Genomic DNA, 18,516 nt, shown 5'->3' with positions numbered 1-18,516 from the left:
CAACTTTCAGAAAATTTAATTTTTTTGCCAAAATTGAAAAAAATGCAAGGGGTAAACCTTACATTTTTTGTCAAAATCGGCCAAAAATTGACTTTTCTCAAAACAAGGCAGAAATTCATCTGGATGCTGTAGGACCATCAATCAATACTCTACCACACATAATTAAGAAGATTTGGGCAAAAATCATCAATTTTTGGAGAAGAAAAGGTAATTTTTTGAGCGATTTAACCTTAATTTTTCGACAGAATTTTTCCCTTTAATAGCACAACTGTCCAGCAATCGATTTGGAATGCGTTCTAGGATCTTTATGGCATCTTTCTAGTTACTTTCAGGAAATTACATTTTTTGGCCAAAATTGAAAAAAAAAAAAATCGCTTTTCTCAAAACAAGGCAGAAATTCATCTGAATGCAAGAGGACCATCAATCAATACTTTAACACACATAATTTTGAACATTTGGGCAAAAATCGTCAATTTTTGGAGGAAAAAAGATAATTTTGGGGGCGATGTATTGTAACCTTAATTTTTCGACAGAATTTCCCCTTTAATAGCACAACTGTCCAGCAATCGATTTGGAATGCGTTCTCGGGCCCTGAAGGCATCTTTTCTAGCAACTTTCAGAAAATTTCATTTTTTTGCCAAAATTGAAAAAATGCAAGGGGTAAACCTTACATTTTTGGTCAAAATCGGCCGAAAATTGACTTTTCTCAAAACAAGGCAGAAATTCATCTGGATGCTGTAGGACCATCAATCAATACTCTATAACACATAATTAAGAAGATTTGGGTAAAAATCATCAATTTTTGGAGAAGAAAAGGTAATTTTTTGAGCGATTTAACCTTAATTTTTCGACAGAATTTTCCCCTTTAATAGCACAACTGTCCAGCAATCGATTTGGAATGCGTTCTAGGATCTTTATGGCATCTTTCTTGTTACTTTCAGGAAATTACATTTTTTGGCCAAAATTGAAAAAAAAAAATCACTTTTCTCAAAACAAGGCAGAAATTCATCTGAATGCAAGAGGACCATCAATCAATACTTTAACACACATAATTTTGAAGATTTGGGCAAAAATCGTCAATTTTTGGAGAAAAAAAGGTAATTTTTTGAGCGATTTAACCTTAATTTTTCGACAGAATTTTCCCCTTTAATAGCACAACTGTCCAGCAATCGATTTGGAATGCGTTCTAGGGCCCTGAAGGCATCTTTCTAGCAACTTTCAGAAAATTTCATTTTTTTGCCAAAATTGAAAAAAATGCAAGGGAGAAATTCAAGGCAGAAACCTTACATTTTTGGTCAAAATCGGCCAAAAATTGACTTTTCTCAAAACAAGGCAGAAATTCATCTGGATGCTGTAGGACCATCAATCAATACTCTACCACACATAATTAAGAAGATTTGGGCAAAAATCATCAATTTTTGGAGAAGAAAAGGTAATTTTTTGAGCGATTTAACCTTAATTTTTCGACAGAATTTTCCCCTTTAATAGCACAACTGTCCAGCAATCGATTTGGAATGCGTTCTAGGATCTTTATGGCATCTTTCTAGTTACTTTCAGGAAATTACATTTTTTGGCCAAAATTGAAAAAAAAAAAATCGCTTTTCTCAAAACAAGGCAGAAATTCATCTGAATGCAAGAGGACCATCAATCAATACTTTAACACACATAATTTTGAACATTTGGGCAAAAATCGTCAATTTTTGGAGGAAAAAAGATAATTTTGGGGGCGATGTATTGTAACCTTAATTTTTCGACAGAATTTCCCCTTTAATAGCACAACTGTCCAGCAATCGATTTGGAATGCGTTCTCGGGCCCTGAAGGCATCTTTCTAGCAACTTTCAGAAAATTTCATTTTTTTGCCAAAATTGAAAAAAATGCAAGGGGTAAACCTTACATTTTTGGTCAAAATCGGCCAAAAATTGACTTTTCTCAAAACAAGGCAGAAATTCATCTGGATGCTGTAGGACCATCAATCAATACTCTAACACACATAAACCATTTACTAAGTTGTAAATGTGATCACACGATAGACACTGATTTCTAATAATTTTTTTTTATTGCAAATGCACGTTATAAATCTCAAAAACACAATATATATTTCAAGTACATCCGTGTACACATTAGCATTGTCAATGCCATGATTACCCATGTCAAAAATTAAGTACGAAAATATTTTCCAAAACAGCAGTAAAGAATTCGAAATCTCAGCAACGTGTAAGCATGTAATTTGTACAAATACAAAAACCAGCAGGCAAGCAAAACACACAATCTACTTTTTCACAATAAGGGAGTTTTCCAAAAAATAACAGGGTAAGGCTAACCTTTGAAAGAAAATGAAGAAACTAGCTTCACCCGTTTGAGACTTGGGTCGCAAAGTCATGCTGAACCAACTTTCCAAAGACTTAAAAAGTACAGGATATGAAAAGTTTGACGTTCGAAATGGGCAGGAATGACTACATCAAAAGTTGACTTGCAGTCATACTGAGTGACTCCATAGTCTAGTCGGTGGAAAATTGACGCATAAAGTTTGTCAGTCTGAGACAAAAATCTACCAGAGTTGCTCCAAATACCATTCGGTTTGGCACAACTCTGCATTAACAGTCTGAAAAAGGTATGTGTCGGCTACACAAGTTTAAACACAGTGTTTCAGGGAGGTAAAACAAATGACCAAGGCCTGGCAGCAAATTTTCTTCTGCAGGCTAGTAGAGTACCTTAATACGCATGTGTGGAACATACCACATGAGTGAATTTTCATTCTTGCAATTGTGTTTAATCAAGTCCTATAGGCCTACTGATCATTGAAACAAATTTCAAATTTTTATTTCTGATTCATTGCTCCGGAGGATTTTTTTCTAAAAGGACTGTTAAGTCTGAGAACCATTCCATTACCAACTTACGGTACAATGAGTGTTTTGGTCATTGACTCTTATTTGCAGGGGAAAAAAATGCGGCCTGGCCAAAATGCCCAGTCTTCTCAAAGCTTTAGCACGACAAAGGATTTTGAAATACTCCCCAATGCAGAGGCTGAAATTAAGAGACAAAAATCCTCCGACAAAATCTGGCTGGCACACATACAGTGAAATATTCCTTTGCCAAACACAGCGCAAACTAAATTTAACTGACGGAGCACATCAGTTTTTGCTCTGATATTTGGTTTTAACGGTCAGAAAATGTCTGACGATGATTTCCTCCTCTGCCAATGAACACCTACAAACAAGCCAGCATTTAGGACTATTATTTAGCAAAGTTGACAGTAACCTCACCATTTACCCGCACTACAAAGCAACTTAAGCAAAACCATAAACCGTATACTATTTATACATTAATATTCAGCTTTTTACACATATTTATAAGCTTGCATTTTACTCTAGCTTAAAAAGTATACAACCCTTGTTTGTCTTATAATAGGCACTTACCAAAATGCTCTTAAAGGGAAAATACAACATTTGCAAACATCAAAAAATAAAACTACCAAATCATTTTGAAATACCTTGCTGGACTGTTAGTGAATGACAGTGTAAAGCATCCTGTAAAATCATGGCACCTGGTATACTGTCATTTTCAAGAAAAGTGGTATTTTTGTATCAATTTCCAACGCTGGTCGGCCGACCAGCGTTGGAAAACACTGCCTTTTTTTCAAATACTGGCCCCAATTGACCATCGCACTTGTTTTGCAATCGATTACACACCTATGAACGGGTACAAGCCAGCTAGACTGGTTCCCTGACCTTACAATTCCCCAATGTATGTAAACTGCTCTGTTTTTTCTTATCTGGAGTCAGACTACAGGAAAACGATTGTTTTCCTTGGTTTTTATAGCATTTTCGAACCCAAAACCTCAAAAAAGTCAGTGTAACTATATTTGCTATATATTTCCAACCCCCCAATTCCATCCATTTCTGAAAATTACAGCAAAAGCAAATGATGTATATTCCCTTTAAGTATTTAATACAATAAAAATCTGTCACTAAGATAATGAAATAATGAAAGGTTTGCGGAAACACCATGTGCGAATAATTTCTCAACTAAGAGAATGGTTCTGAAAAGAACCAGAGGTATAAACTCGACGTTCCGGTCAGTATGCTCTGACCGTCTTCAGAACCATTCTCTTAGTTGAGAAATTATTTGCACATGGTGTTTCAGCAAACCTTTTATCATTTAGTATCTCCACCATGCAAAGCCTCAAATCTCGCTTAAGATAATGAAAGACACTTGTATAGAAGGTTGCAGAAAATTGAAAGACATTTGTATCAAAAATGAAACTTCTTCCAGAATATATCTATACAATTCTTTTTAAAAACATCTTGGCATTTCCTTATTGCATGTATCCATGTACATATTAAAATACTTTAAATTCTGTTATGGTTACAAAAAGAAAATAAGCCCCCAAAATTGGTGCTATGTCTTAATAGCAAGCCAATCAAAGTACAGTCGAATCTCGTTTGTACAAACTCTGTTAATACAAAATTCTGGTTATAACAAACATAAAGGCTTAGTTTCGACTGTGCATTTATGTGCACAATGAATGGGACTGATGTTCCTCTTAATACAAAATTCTGATATAACAAACAATTTGGCTAGGTCCGAACAAGTTTGTATTAACGAGACTCGACTGTATCATAAAACCTCATACATATTCATGAGCAAATACTCTTCCATTGGTCAATATGCAATTAATTCAAGGAAACTAGTGTCAGTAATTTATCCAAAATTTGTAATTATTATTCTAAAGATCAACAACAGATAGACAATGTTTTTTTTTCTTTCACTAAGCAATTCAGTAAATTCTCTGGGTTTTAAAAATACAATTTGGACTAAAATAGGCCGTACTACATCTGCTTAAAAAATACCATGATTTAAAAGTTGCATTTCTTTGTGGACACATACAACTGTTATTGCTTTAGCCTTTCAGAGGTGGATGTGCTTCGTTTGCTATTGGGATTTATCAGCGGAGTTTTAGATCTCAACAGCCAAGAATAGATTCTGCATTAGGTGGGTAGATTCTGGTTCCTGAATAGGTTTTTTTTTTATAAAGTTGAATACACTATTGACACATCTGTGTACAAAATATCAACATAAAGATTATGTCGAGAATTCTGTTGCACATCAAAAAGTGACAACTCGATGAAAAATGATAATTTAATCAACTCTTTTCCCGCTGGAATCTTCCTGAAACTACGCTTTTATTAAAGTCTTTATCAAGTTAAAAAAACCTACGATGACTCATTCTATCTTTACAATTAAAATTGTTGCAATGCGTTCGTATCAACAATTTGCTGCCATATTTATTCCAGTCAAAATATTGGTACCAATGTACTCACATAAAGCAGTGTTCAGCTAGCAACTTGGGCTACATTAGAGCGACATCTCTAGCAATGGAAGACAGTGAAGGCAATTGTGTAGTTACGGGCCCTCTTTTGTTTTAGTCCTTTAAGTGTTGTTATTCCAAAATGACTTCTGCAATAGGTAGGTTCTTTCAATCCCAAATGACCATATTTTTTGGTAATTTTGCACAGTATCGTTCGGTAGAAAGTTTGATTTTCTCATGCATTTTACAGTTGACACCATGCGAATCAAGGCACTATTGGCGCATTCACGGTGTGTAGCGGCGATCGCCAATTTTGTGCTGTGTTTTGCCACGTTCCTCATTAATTTACTCCAAAATTTCTCTCCAAAAATCAAAGCCCTGCTCTCTATCCAAAATACTCTTGTTGTTTTTAAGTGTCGCTAACTTGTTTGGTAACGACAATAACCTATAGAAATGCTAAAAGTGGATTTTTTTTTTCTTATGGGAACTACACAATTGCCACAATATGAAGGATGTGGCTATACCTATTCCGCCTTTTTGCCAGTGTTCCATATGCAGGCGCAGGCGATCAGAAGAATGATGAGAATCAGGACCAGTACAGCCAGGATGGTCAAGATGACGATCCATTCCCATTCCAAGGAGGTCACTGGAGCCGAAGTGGGTCGAACAGTAGCTGGGTCATCAAGAGAGGAGAAAAGAGATATTTATAGGCAAGTTATTTAATTGCTACCAATTTCATGCCAGAACTATCCATCAAATTCCATCTTATAAATAGTTTGTTGCGGTCTCCGCTGCTATATGAGATTCGAACCAGCCACCCAACCCTGGCAAGTCCGGTGGTCGAGTGGTAAGACGTCTGCGCTAGTAAGCAGGAGGTCATGGGTTTGAGTCCCACCCAAGTGATTTTTGCTCACAACCACTTGGGGGCAACACTGAGTATACAGTCCGTGAAGGGCGAAACCTGATATCGAATTAATGACAGAAACCTCGCGCAAAGTGAAGATAGGACTGACATCAATTATCCTGTGCCACTTTTTTTTTATACATGTGTCGGCAATGAAATCCAGTTCTAATTAAGGCCCATTTCTAAATCACTTCCTCAATAAACTGATTTTAGTTTTCTCTTTAACATCCGCCGGACAAACAAATTCCCAATTTTGAATAATTCATATATTAGATGTAACGATTTGCATGGGTGATTTAAGGAATAATTGCAAGTCTGCTCTTGCATTACATAAATCCAGAGGACAGCGACACAAAGAGAGAACAACAGCTTCTTTGTTGTCCACGGGAGTTCATCTTTTGTTGAAAATGGTCCTCAAACATAAGTTTGTGTCCAATTAGGTTTCGCCCTTCACCGACGTTTAAACACTGTATACTCAGTGTGTTACCTACCGAGTGAAAGTTGGGGAAAAAAAATAGTATAATGAGTATACAGTGTTTAAACGTCGGTGAAGGGCAAAACCTAATTTGATTTATATCACCCCGACGCAAAATTCCATCTTATAATAAGTTTGTGTGCTTAGTCTATGGAAGAGTCAATGAATGGGAGGTTTGCGGTAACACCATGTGAAGGATATCTCTTAGTGAGTTGTGTGGTTCTGAGAAGAACCGGTTGGTTTAACTCAACGTTTTGAACAGTATGCTCTTTGCCTCAGCATGTACTGTTCATCATCCGATGATGAACAGAGCATACTGGTTCTTCTCAGAACCACACAACTCACACAGAGATTCAAATGGTGTCACCGCACACCTCCCATTCATTGATCATGTACACCATGCAAACCCTTACGGCTCATCTATGGGAGAGTGTTACATTAAAGGAAAAAAGGGCAACACAATGTCTTGTCCTCAGACATAATGGTAAAACACAACTACATGTTGTTGCACTACGTGAAATGAAATCTCGTGTGAGTTTCTATGTTTCTGAGAAGAACCAGCGGAAACTAAACATGTTAAAGAAGCCCTCCCATGGTTATTCTCACTTTTGGCAGAGAGGGTTACAGTTCGGAGGATCAAGAAGTGTCTTTTTAAAAAAAATAATTTGTTTACTTACACGTCTCACACATTGTCCCTGTATAATCTAGGGGACAGGTGCAATTGAAACCGTTCAATAAATCCTTGCAAGTGCCTCCATTTCGACATGGATTGCCGACACACTCGTCCACTTCTATATACAGGCAAAACAAAAAGGGTGGCGGCAGTTACAGAAAAACAGCTCTTGAAACAATTCAATACATTATAACAGGAAGCGGTTTGAGGAAAAAGTCACAAAGCTTATACAGTCGACTCTCGTTAGTACAAACTCTGTTAATACAAAATTCTGGTTATAACAAACATAAAGCCTTGGTCCCAACTGTGCATTTATGAATGGGACTGATGTTTCTCTTAATACAAAATTCTGATATAACAAACAATTTGGCTAGGTCCGAACGAGTTTGTTATAACGAGAGTTGACTGTATTAGGATGAAGAAATTAACTGCGTTTGTCCCGGACAACTGCTGAACTCATCCACACTGATAACTTCTTGGCTCTTGGTTGGTTCTCCTAAATACTCCGCGTGGAAGTTTATACAGGAGGCGAGAAACACCGGGGCAAACCCCTTCTCTTAGTTATAAGTGTCACTGGGTTCTTTTATGTGCATTGCATTACACAACACACGGGACCTACGGCTTTACATCCCATCCGACGGACGAAGCAATAATGGTTAATTGCCTTGCTTAAGAGCACAAGTGTCCACCTGGGCTTGAACCCACGTCACTGTTGCCTCTGAAACACCAGAGCATGAGTCTGGTGTTCTTAACCACTAGGCCATGACACTCCACTTCATTGCGGGAAGTTTGCGGGGAAGTTGTTCAGAATCCTGCAACTTATACGTAATGCAATGTCAGAAACTTCTCCGGAATTTGTCCTGGATTTGAATTAAGATGGGTTCTAACTGGAGTGATAACAGTGTCACTTGAAAAATTTTTTCTTTGTGTTCTGAGTGTTCACAAATTCAAATCACGTCTGATTAACATAACCAACGCAATCATTGACACTGACAGAGCCCTTTTTGAACGCTCACCAATATTGCAGTAGTCGCCTGCGTATCCAGCCGGGCAGTCGCAGGTGGAGTTAGTGTTGGAGACTTTTCTGCAAGTCCCCCCATTGCTGCACTTGTCAATGACGCAAGGATTCAAATCTGTAAACAATTATAAAAAAAATAACGTATTAGTATATGTAGTCTGGTTCCCAGACCTGACAATTACGCTCACGTCTACATTGTAGGTCAGGCAGCCTCCATGGCTAGAATAAACATGACGACATTGACGGCCCTTTTTAAAAACTCGGCTTCGTTTCTGAACTCGCTTTATCACTTACAGCTTTTAATGTTCCGATAATTTTTTAAAAATAAATCACTTGCTTCATAAAATCATACAGTTATGTTAATACAGTTAAATATTTCTGTAAGAAAACATTGACTAATGTTGACCTGGAATCTTCAAAGTTAGGCACCCAAATAACACTGTAAGCAGGCGGAGCCGAATGAAGACCACGCTGAGTTTTGGAAAATGCCATTAACGGTCGTCAAATTCAAATTACTACATGACGCAGCAAAAAGCTCGCCCCTCGTGTACGATCCGAGTACAAAATCGTCGTTGAATTTCAAGATTTCTAAATAAAAGCAATGAATATTAATTAGCAACTAGTTTTTTAAGCAATTAGCAGTTAATGAAACCTATATTTTACTTGGAAATACTCAGGCGCTTTTTCGATTGTCGACGAAATGAATTCGGCAACCTTCGGACATTTTTGGAAAAAGGAGGAATTCTTTCCGTTTTAGTCACGTGACGTAAATTGTAATACAATGTATTACCGGATGCTACCTGACATAAGATTCATCAGGGTAGTCAGAATCTTTTGGTCTGGGAGCCAGACTATAGTATATGGTGTCCAACTGTTCCTATTTAGGGAATAATAAGGCCAAAAAAAAAAAAAAAAAGTTCTGCTTCCGATTACATGGCATTCAAAAATAGGGTACATCTAGATAGGTAGGGAATTTTTTTTGGCCAATTTTATTTGTGTACAATCATATGGAGGCGTCTGCGTGTAGTCAAGGGTAAAAGGTAGAAATCAATGGGTTTGGGTGTTTTTTCCTCATTTTTCCCATAAAAATTAGGGTAGGGGCTGTCAGAATAGGGTAGGTAGGGAAATCGGAAGCAGAACTACTTTTTGGGGGGGGCCTAATGTAATAATAATGCCGATAGCACTTTGTATGTTTTACCAACAATCTTAAGCGCTTCACAATTATTACCCCTTGTAAGATTTCGCATTTTTTCTAAAAATATTTATGTAGGGTTTTCCTCCCACTTGTAAATTTTAGCATTTCTTCGTTGCCTTCTCTTTCACTTGAAGCAAGAAATGTGACACGATCCCCCCACCCCCTCCCTTTTGTGTTGGTCACTGTGTTCCCTGAATCTCGGGAATGCCCTTTGAGATATGTAGGTGGATGTGGTAGGTAACAGTCTGGGGTTTGCAGAGGGTATACGTGGAGGTAAACTAGGGGTACCTCTTGGTCTTAAATCGTGCACTGTGTATTCTCCTTACAGGTTTCTTCAGGCTCTCGAGATACAGTTCCAAAAGGCACTTTTTACAACTTCTCTGCTTTCATAACCAGAAATAAACTAATAATAATGACCTGTCTGGCAGCGATCTCCAGCATAGCCCTTCTGGCAGGAGCAGACCATGTTGCCGTTGTCCATGATACAGATGCCATTATTGGCACAGTAGTTGTTGGTCATACACTCCAGGTTAGCATCCACAACTGAGGGTGTTACAAAAAATTCATGGTTACAGTCGAAGTACACTTCTTATAAAAGTATCAGGCACGAGAATGAATTTCAATGAAAAAACAGGGAATTTGTGCAAAACCAGGAAAAAAGATGTGAAATTAGGCAAAAAAGCCCCCAAACAGGCTCTAAATAAATAGAAATGCGGGAATCTGGGCAACAAAAAACAGGCATTCCTGTTTGATGATGATGATGATGTGAGAGGTCGTCTTCAGCCGACGTCTTATCGGCAACCTCTGATGGTCGTCTTCCACGCATCCCGGTCCAGCATCAGCATCCTCAGCTCAGCGGTATCTTGTGGCGCTGTGTCCCTCTCCAACTGGTCGACGAAAGACAGTCTCCACCTGCCCCTGCTCCTAGCTCCATCGACAGGTTGCCACAAACCATTTCAAACAGAAGATTCTCATTCCTGACGTATGTGACGAGTATGACTAAGCTATTGTAGTCACCTGACCAGAAACTCACTATTTCATTGGTCAATGTACACTGTTTGACATAATAGTCCACTTTATTTTTTTGTTGGGGGGGGGGGGGGGTTAAATCTTACCTTTTGAGCAATCCTTTCCAGACCATCCTGCTGGGCATGTACACTCATAGTCATCATTGGGGATCTCTTTACAAATGCCTTGATTCTTACAAGGCTCACTTCTGCATGCCGCGGCTAAAATAACAGGGAAGACAAAATGTTGACATGAAATTAAGTAAATTGGATTTCTTCTCCCTGGTAGATATCCCTTCTTGCACAAACAAAATTAGTTTCATACTTACTCGTCATGTTTGGAAAAAAGTTATTCAAAAGTTTGGCTTTCATGCACAATTACCTCTCAATAGTAACCCAGAAGAGAGGAGTTAGTTAGGACTCATCGACACACTGCCGCAGTATGCCTGCGGCTGATGCAAGACGCGACAGGTTCATACTCATTCTGATAAAAATTAGTTTTGACTACTTAATGCCATTTGCGCTCGAACCAGTGCATGCGGGTACTGCAACCAAACTATTCATCATCCAAGTAAATGGAAGGTAACTTTTTGTGACTTGAGTTACAGAGCTCGAATCAGGAGCTTAAGACACCATCACGGTGTCTTTATCGACTGGTGTTGTTGAGGCCCTCACATGACCCATCACGTGACCATGCTTGGTCACATGACAGGAGGCGGTATTCATAATTCTTTTCAGATCTTGGAATGATTCCAGGGCGGGTATCTTGGCTCTGCTAACCACAGAATTCCGCACCCACGACCACAAATTTTGTGCTAACCTTGCTAGCAGAAAAAAATTCTGTGCTATCCCATAAGCACAGAATCCTTAAGCAAACGAGTGAAATACGCTTACCGTAAGCAAGGAATTTTCTGCTATATTAAGCAGGGATTTTTCGGTAACGGTATAAGCACAGCCAAGAAATAGGGCCCAGATGTTTATTATTTCAATTTCAAGGGCTTTTCACAGGGGATCAGGCACTACCAGCACTGAGGTGACAGGTCATTTCAAAATTAGGGTTGAAGCTCAAAATATTTTGTGAATCATCTAACTTTTAAAAGCCTATTTTCCTGTTTTAATTCTTCTTTTTTTGAGACAAAAAGACATGTTTTTTATACCTCCTAGGCACTGAGGTCCCATTACCGCCGAGCAGTTACATCTGTATGCATCCAGCAGATCCTCGCAAGCGTAGCCGTTCTTACATGGACAATCTGCACACTCGTTACGGTCTGTGGAATAAACAGCAGGACATCATTTGCACAGGATAAGACAGTGATGAATACTGGGTACAAGACTGAAAGGCATACTTGGGTTCTCTTAACCCTAACCGCCCTGAATCCTCCAAAATCCTTTTTGCAAATTGGAGGAATTTGCAGGATTGAGGTTACATGGCCAAAGTGCGTTGCTGATTTCGGAGTACGCACTGTGTCAAGGTCTTGGGCCGGACCTTGTGTTGTTTATGCTCAGCCGTGCATAAATTTAGTCCTTGATTATACTTGACATCCTCCGCACTGCTCCAGGATGTCACTGCCTCTGCCTCAGCCTATTGACAGACATAACCGAAGGATTTTGCAGGATTCAGGCAGTGGTCATCCCTCCATGGACCACATTCAAGAAACAACAGAGGAATTTGCAGGATTGAGGCTATATGTTATTTTTCCATGAGGCCAATTGGAGGATTTTGCAGGATTGAGGCTACATCCTAGCAAAAAGGCCAGGGAGTTAGGGTTAATTAATGACCCACGTGACCCTACTACAACTTGGTTCCAAAAGTCGGCGCAGAAGGTAGTACAGGGTGAGTAAAAAAAAAAAAAAAGTGGGGCTATTGTTCTACTGAAATCCTGCATGTATCACATTCAAAATCTAGGATATGAAAGCCCAATTCATGAGCTTTATTTTAGTACAGAATCATTCAAATCACTCATGTACTTTTTAAGTTACAGATTTTTCAACACAACCACCGAACTCCACGGATCACAGAAAAGGTGTGCGTTCTTTCAGCAAAACGAAAACAATTCACACACATCCCTGTGTGATTTGTTTTCATTTTGCTGAAAGAACACTCACCTTCTTGTGACGCGTGGACAGAACTTTAAAACGGTTGTTTTGTTTAAATTCTGTAACCTGAAAAGTACAAGAGTGATTTGAATGATTCTTGTACTAAAATAAAACCATATGAATTGGCTTTCATATCCCAGATATTGAAACTGCTACATGCAGAACTTCACTAAAACAATGGTCCCGACATTTGGGTTTTATTTTTTTTTATTATTCATCCTGTAGGTAAGCCTTCAAAACAGTGATCGATGGTAAAAACTGTGTGAATTGAATTTGTTTAATTGTGGTTTACCTAGTTCGCAGTTTGCCCCTATGTAACCGTCCACACACCAGCATCTGTACTGGTCGTTGATGAAGTTGCATGAACCGCCATTCTGGCATGGGTTGGGGTTGCACACCGCTGTGGAAATATCTAGAAACAGAGAGAGAAAATACATAACAGAATCCAAGATGGAATGAATAAGCCGCGTCTAAATCTCATGGCTACAGCTACATGTCTAAGTCTTTATCCATTACCACAATGGGGGACAAGCTGACAATAGCCATAGCCAGAGCTCTATAGAAGCCAGTTTTGGGTTAGACTTGATGACAAGTCGTAAGATAGTTGTATTTCTCCGTGAACTTCAGTCGAACTCCATCGGCGCGGCTGGTATAAGACTAGTATGTAATCGGCCGGGTTGAGGCATATTTAACGACTTGACGATTACGTTCTCGCACCGTTGTTCATATATGCAAGCAGTGCCATACATATGCAGTGCGCGTTTGCAGTGAGATCCAACCCCGCACCGCTATGCAAATGAGGATTCATTCATTCCCTTATATGGTGACTACTTCTCAATACGTCATGGACATGTTTGCAGATCTGGCGACGATTTAACGACCAATTTCACTCAACTCGGTCAATTGTGTATAGAAATAAAATGTATAATTGTGATATACATGTACTTGATTTTATTTGAGTCGTGTATGCCCCATAATGAATTTTGGAATGTTACACAACACAAAGTACAAACCTTTGAAGTAATGAGAATGACCTTCCGTGGTGGCCTAGAATATGCGCTGGAATCTGAACCAATCAGAGTGCTCCCATAGAATATACTAGGGATTCAAAATAATCCCATATGTTTGTGTACAAAATTGAAAATGTATTCGCCAAGTCGGTAACTGAGCATCAATAGTCAGCATATTTTGGTCTGGGAACCAAACTACGCGCATTGCAGTGATATTTTGCGTACGTGGAGCCAGTAACTGGTACCGTATGCAAATCAATTACAATCGATGTAATTACCCTCCTTGGATTGACAATCAAAACAACCAGTAACAACGCCAAGATATCTACACAGAAATCTTCGATCAAAGAGATAATCCAAAATTCATCCTTCCATTTCTCAACGATGTTATAAATCTCTGAAGTTCTTTTTTTCCCCTGAAATCAGAAACTGGCATACGTACCCGTCTCGCAGAGCAAGCCTGTGAAGCCTGACGTACAGCTGCAACTAAACTGGCCAAAACCATTGACGCAACTTCCGCTATTGCGGCAAGGGTTGCTGGAACATTCATCAAAATCTATGACCAAAAAAAAGGAAGAGGCTTTAAGAAAAAACTGTTTACTTCAATACATTCGCATGCAAGAATTTGCCCAGTGAATGGGCAATGGTATACAAATGGTTATGTTGCCCGCATAAATGGTTCATGGATTTGGAACATAATAAGGAACACGGTACTTGTGTTCTTGGGCAAGACACTTTACTACAATTGCCTCTCTCCACCCAGGAGTATGAAAGGGTACCTGTGAAGGTAGAGACCAGATTGCGCTGATCTTAAGCTGTTGCAATGAGACAGTGGCCCGTTGATCAGGGGTAATAATTGTGAAGCGCTTTGCGATGTTTGGTATGAAGCACTACATAAGCACCACATTACTGTTACAACTGTTATTATATTGAAACTGTATAAATACATAATTATTGTATATTTTCTGCACTTTTTTTTTTTTTTTTTTTAATGCAAATTCGCCCTAAACAAGGCTAAAAGCCACTCAAGGTAAAGGGCTACAAAAGAAGAAAACATAAACATGTAGGACTTCAGGAAAGCTTAATAGACAGCAAAGAAATGATAGGACAGATGAGAAAAGGGAAAGGAGAGAAAACTGGCAGTCCTCTGCCTAATTCCAGAAACAAGGTCAAAACCTCTTCACTGGTCAACTGCAAAGGATGGGGTAACGACGCCAGGCGGAAAAGAAGGAAAGAAAGAAAGGATTTTTTTCCTACCCCCTTGAAGAAATCATTAAAGGGATATTTTCAACTTACCCATATTGCAGTTTCGTCCGGTCCATCCAGAGGTGCAATTGCATATGTAGTCAGTACCATCAGTAGTATCTTGACAGGTTGCACCCTGCGCACACGGTGTATTGTCGCATGGGGTTCTTGGTGTGATTACTGTAGACAGATAAATGTATACATTGTATATAATTGTGTAACATTCTGTTCAGTGGCGTAGCAAGGTCATTTTTATTGGGGGGGGGTTAAAAATTTCTTGAAAAGGGCACTTGCACATCTGTGGTGAAATGAAGACACATTTTTTTTGGTCTCCGGACACGTGGCCTCCAGGTACCATCTGTCAATGGGGGCGCTGTGCAAAATCGACGATTATGCACACTGACGGATAATATATGGTGCTTTGCAGGGCGATACATGCGTGAAATTCACAAAAAGGCACCCAGAACGGCCGATGGCACAAAAAAGGGCACCACTTCTTTTGTAAAAGGGCACTTGTTCAGAAAAAAGGGCACTTCTTTAAAAAAAGGGCATTCTTTACAAAATATTAAGGTGTTTTTTTAAAAATACCCCCCCCCCCCAGCTGTCTACGCCTATGCCATTGTATTACATTTTTAAACATTAATTACACTGCATTTCATAGCAGTGCTTGGGCAGGTCGAGGCAGTACAGGGATAGACACAAAGACTAGTTACGCAAAAACTCTATTCAATCTTTGATTCAATCTTCTCTTTGTTCCACTGAAGTTTAACTTTGTAACCGCCACACTCGAACAAGTAAACAAGTGGTCTTCACAGTCAAAATGCTGTGTTTCAAATACTTCTCTGATTTCAAAATATCTAATACAGTTCTGATTTCACATTCCAACAGTTCAAAACACAATTTTAACTACTGTTTTCTGACTTTTCAGATGCTTGCTTTGAAGAAACAGCAAACGGAGATATTTATTGTTAGCTCTTCATGAGGGGATATTTATTATTAGATTCATTGGACGAAATATTGAATTTACAGCACCCCAACGCAAATTCTTATAAAAGTGTAAAAGCTTACGCATAAATCACGTTTTTGGGGGTCTACATTCACAAAACAGCATCAGTTGATGAATTTCCTACCTTTCAAGCATCTGTTGTCGACTGTTTCTGCCAGGCAGTTGCAGACATAGGTGTCATTGGTAGGCACACAGGTAGCACCGACCGGGCAAGGGGTCCCTGAGCATACATTCTCCGCTATCAAGTAAAAAGGATCAATGTAGACAAAATGCTTTACTACAAGAGCTTAAATTACCGAAGAATATTTCCATGTGAGATGCTATCATATTAATAACAGAATAAATCGTCGCGTCAGTGCAACAAGGTCGTAACTCCATTCTGCAACAAAGTCGTATCTCGTGCAAATATGCTCCGTGCAACAAGGTCGTATCTTGACGTCCATTGACTTTGTGTGTACATCCAGGTTATTTTAAGCGAGATACGACCTTTTGACATTCTAAAACTTGCGTTTTGCGTTCATAACTCCATTCTTCAACAAAGTCGTATCTCGCGCGAATACGCTCCATGCAACAAGGTCGTATCTCGACGTCCATTGACTTTGCGTGTACATCCAGGTTATTTGAAGCGAGATACCACCTTTTGACTTTCTAAAACTTGCGTTTTGCGTCGTTCATGCCATTTTAGGAGATACGACCTTGTTGCACTGACGCGACAAAATGTGTGTTCGGTCGGTATTAAACACTCTGTTTAAGACCGGTGTGAGTCTGGATGGGTGATAATTACCCGTCCAGACTCCCACCGGTCTTAAACAGAGTGTTTAATACCAACCAAACACATATTTAATATTACCATTCATAAATACCTTTTCGGTAAAAAAAAACAAACAAATCTTTTCAGTCCAACATCAAAACAAGTCAAAAACCAGACGCTGCCAACCATTTCGTTTAACAATTTACGACACACCCCTCTGATTATAATATGGAATGCCCCTCAACAACTCATTACCTTATAAGGAGATTGGCGTGCACATCGCGCGCACTGCGCGATGTCGCGCAAAACGCAGCTGGGCTGGTGAAGTGTGAATTTTGCACTACGAAATACTGACTCACTGGTAGTATTGCGCATGCATACGTGAGGAATGTGAACATTCAACCAATGAAACGTCAAAAGGCATCGGATGTCATGGGAGTCCAAATTTCAGCTGACACTGGAAAAGTGTTTAAGACCAGCTAGCCATGTTTCTATCATCCGTTTAAGACCCGCCACGTGACGGGCTCTCGACCAATAGGAATGGGTAAACTGTCTTAGGTATTTATGAATGAGTAATACAAATAAAATCAAATTTGTTTAACCTTAATAGAAGAAGGTCCTTTATAACACTGTAGGCCTGACTTCTGAAGAAAAAAAAATTAATAGGGCATTACTCAAAAAAGGATTTTTCAGCCTTTAATGTAGGGCACATGAATAAAAAAAAAAAAATCTGTGTGAACAAGATCTGTTTGAAATTGAACGCCTATATGTCAGCAGTCTTCCAAAATGTCAATGTCATGTTGGTCTTCAATACCATAAAACCCCTGAAAAGGAAGATTTACATTCATCTTTTTGATAGTGTGACAGAACACAAACTTGCAGAAACTAATTTATTGGACAGAAAATGTTATTCTATTATAGTAAAAGGATCTGAAGTTAACTTGATCAACTTGTCCGCACTTACCCAGTTCCGTTTCACAGTTGGTTCCGGTGAAGTAACGGTGGCACATGCAGACGTACTTGCCGACACTGTTGACGCACGTAGCTCCGTTCAAGCAAGGGTTGCTCAGACATTCATTGTCGAGATCTGTAGAACAGTCAACATAAATATGTATATACAGGGTGAGTAAAATAAATGAAACCCAAATGTCGGGACCATTTTTGTAGTGAAGTTCTGCATGTAGCACTTTCAATATCTAGGATATGAAAGCCCAATTCATAAGCTTTCGATTAGTACAAAAATCATTCAAATCACTCATGTACTTTTCAAGTAAGGGTGTTTTAAACACAGCCGCCGTTTTAAGATTCTGTCCACGGATCACAAAAAAGTGCAGTGTTCTCTCAGCAACACAAAAACAAATCACATAAGGATGTGTGTGAATTGTTTTCGTTTTGCTGAAAGAACACACACCTTTTGTGTGATCCGTGGACATGCACGCTTGGTATCACTTCAGTCAAGACTTCCACCTTTATTCAGCGGAATTGTCTGTAGTCCTGATTTTGTTACACAGTTTCCAAGCATTTATTACACTCAGTGTATGCATGACAGGCAAGTTAAAAAGCAATGGCCTTTCATTGTGGACAAGGGCGGATCCAGAACACAATTTTTGGGGGGGCCAAAAATTTTTTGTGTCTCCCAAAAAGTGGGTCAAATTTTTTTTTGGATTCTCGATGCTCTGTGGTGCGATCTGAGGCAATTTCTGACCACTTTAGCCAATGTTTTTTGAGGAAAAGATGGTGGTGTACTCATTGCCTGCCTTTATTGCGACGTCACATAAAAAAACCAAACAATTGGTTTCGTTTTTTTTGGGGGGCCATGGCCCCCT

General features: G+C 39.1%; 1 protein-coding gene across 3 annotated transcripts in view; it reads right to left on the bottom strand.

Annotated features, from left to right (window-relative positions):
• Positions 1–4,563: 4,563 nt before the first annotated feature.
• LOC119737078 (neurogenic locus notch homolog protein 2-like) overlaps positions 4,564–18,516 on the bottom strand; it is a 67,008-nt gene continuing 53,055 nt past the window's right edge. For 2 of the 3 annotated variants that reach the window (XM_038211162.1, XM_038211164.1), the window contains exons 39-49: positions 17,655–17,777; positions 16,064–16,177; positions 14,985–15,113; positions 14,131–14,244; positions 12,971–13,090; positions 11,739–11,849; positions 10,690–10,803; positions 9,992–10,117; positions 8,378–8,494; positions 7,366–7,479; positions 4,564–5,982 (exon numbers count right to left, since the gene is read on the bottom strand). In XM_038211162.1, the coding sequence (XP_038067090.1) occupies positions 5,834–5,982; positions 7,366–7,479; positions 8,378–8,494; positions 9,992–10,117; positions 10,690–10,803; positions 11,739–11,849; positions 12,971–13,090; positions 14,131–14,244; positions 14,985–15,113; positions 16,064–16,177; positions 17,655–17,777 (1,331 nt within the window). In that variant the 3' untranslated portion in view covers positions 4,564–5,833. The remainder of the gene's footprint in view (positions 5,983–7,365; positions 7,480–8,377; positions 8,495–9,991; positions 10,118–10,689; positions 10,804–11,738; positions 11,850–12,970; positions 13,091–14,130; positions 14,245–14,984; positions 15,114–16,063; positions 16,178–17,654; positions 17,778–18,516) is intronic. The other variant, XM_038211163.1, reaches the window with a different exon arrangement.

The sequence above is a fragment of the Patiria miniata genome, unplaced genomic scaffold (genome assembly GCF_015706575.1).
Source record: "Patiria miniata isolate m_02_andy unplaced genomic scaffold, ASM1570657v1 HiC_scaffold_3, whole genome shotgun sequence".
Taxonomy (NCBI): Eukaryota; Metazoa; Echinodermata; class Asteroidea; order Valvatida; family Asterinidae; genus Patiria; species Patiria miniata.
The sequence above is the reverse complement of the archived record's forward strand: the minus strand, read 5'-3'. Positions and strand labels throughout refer to the sequence as shown.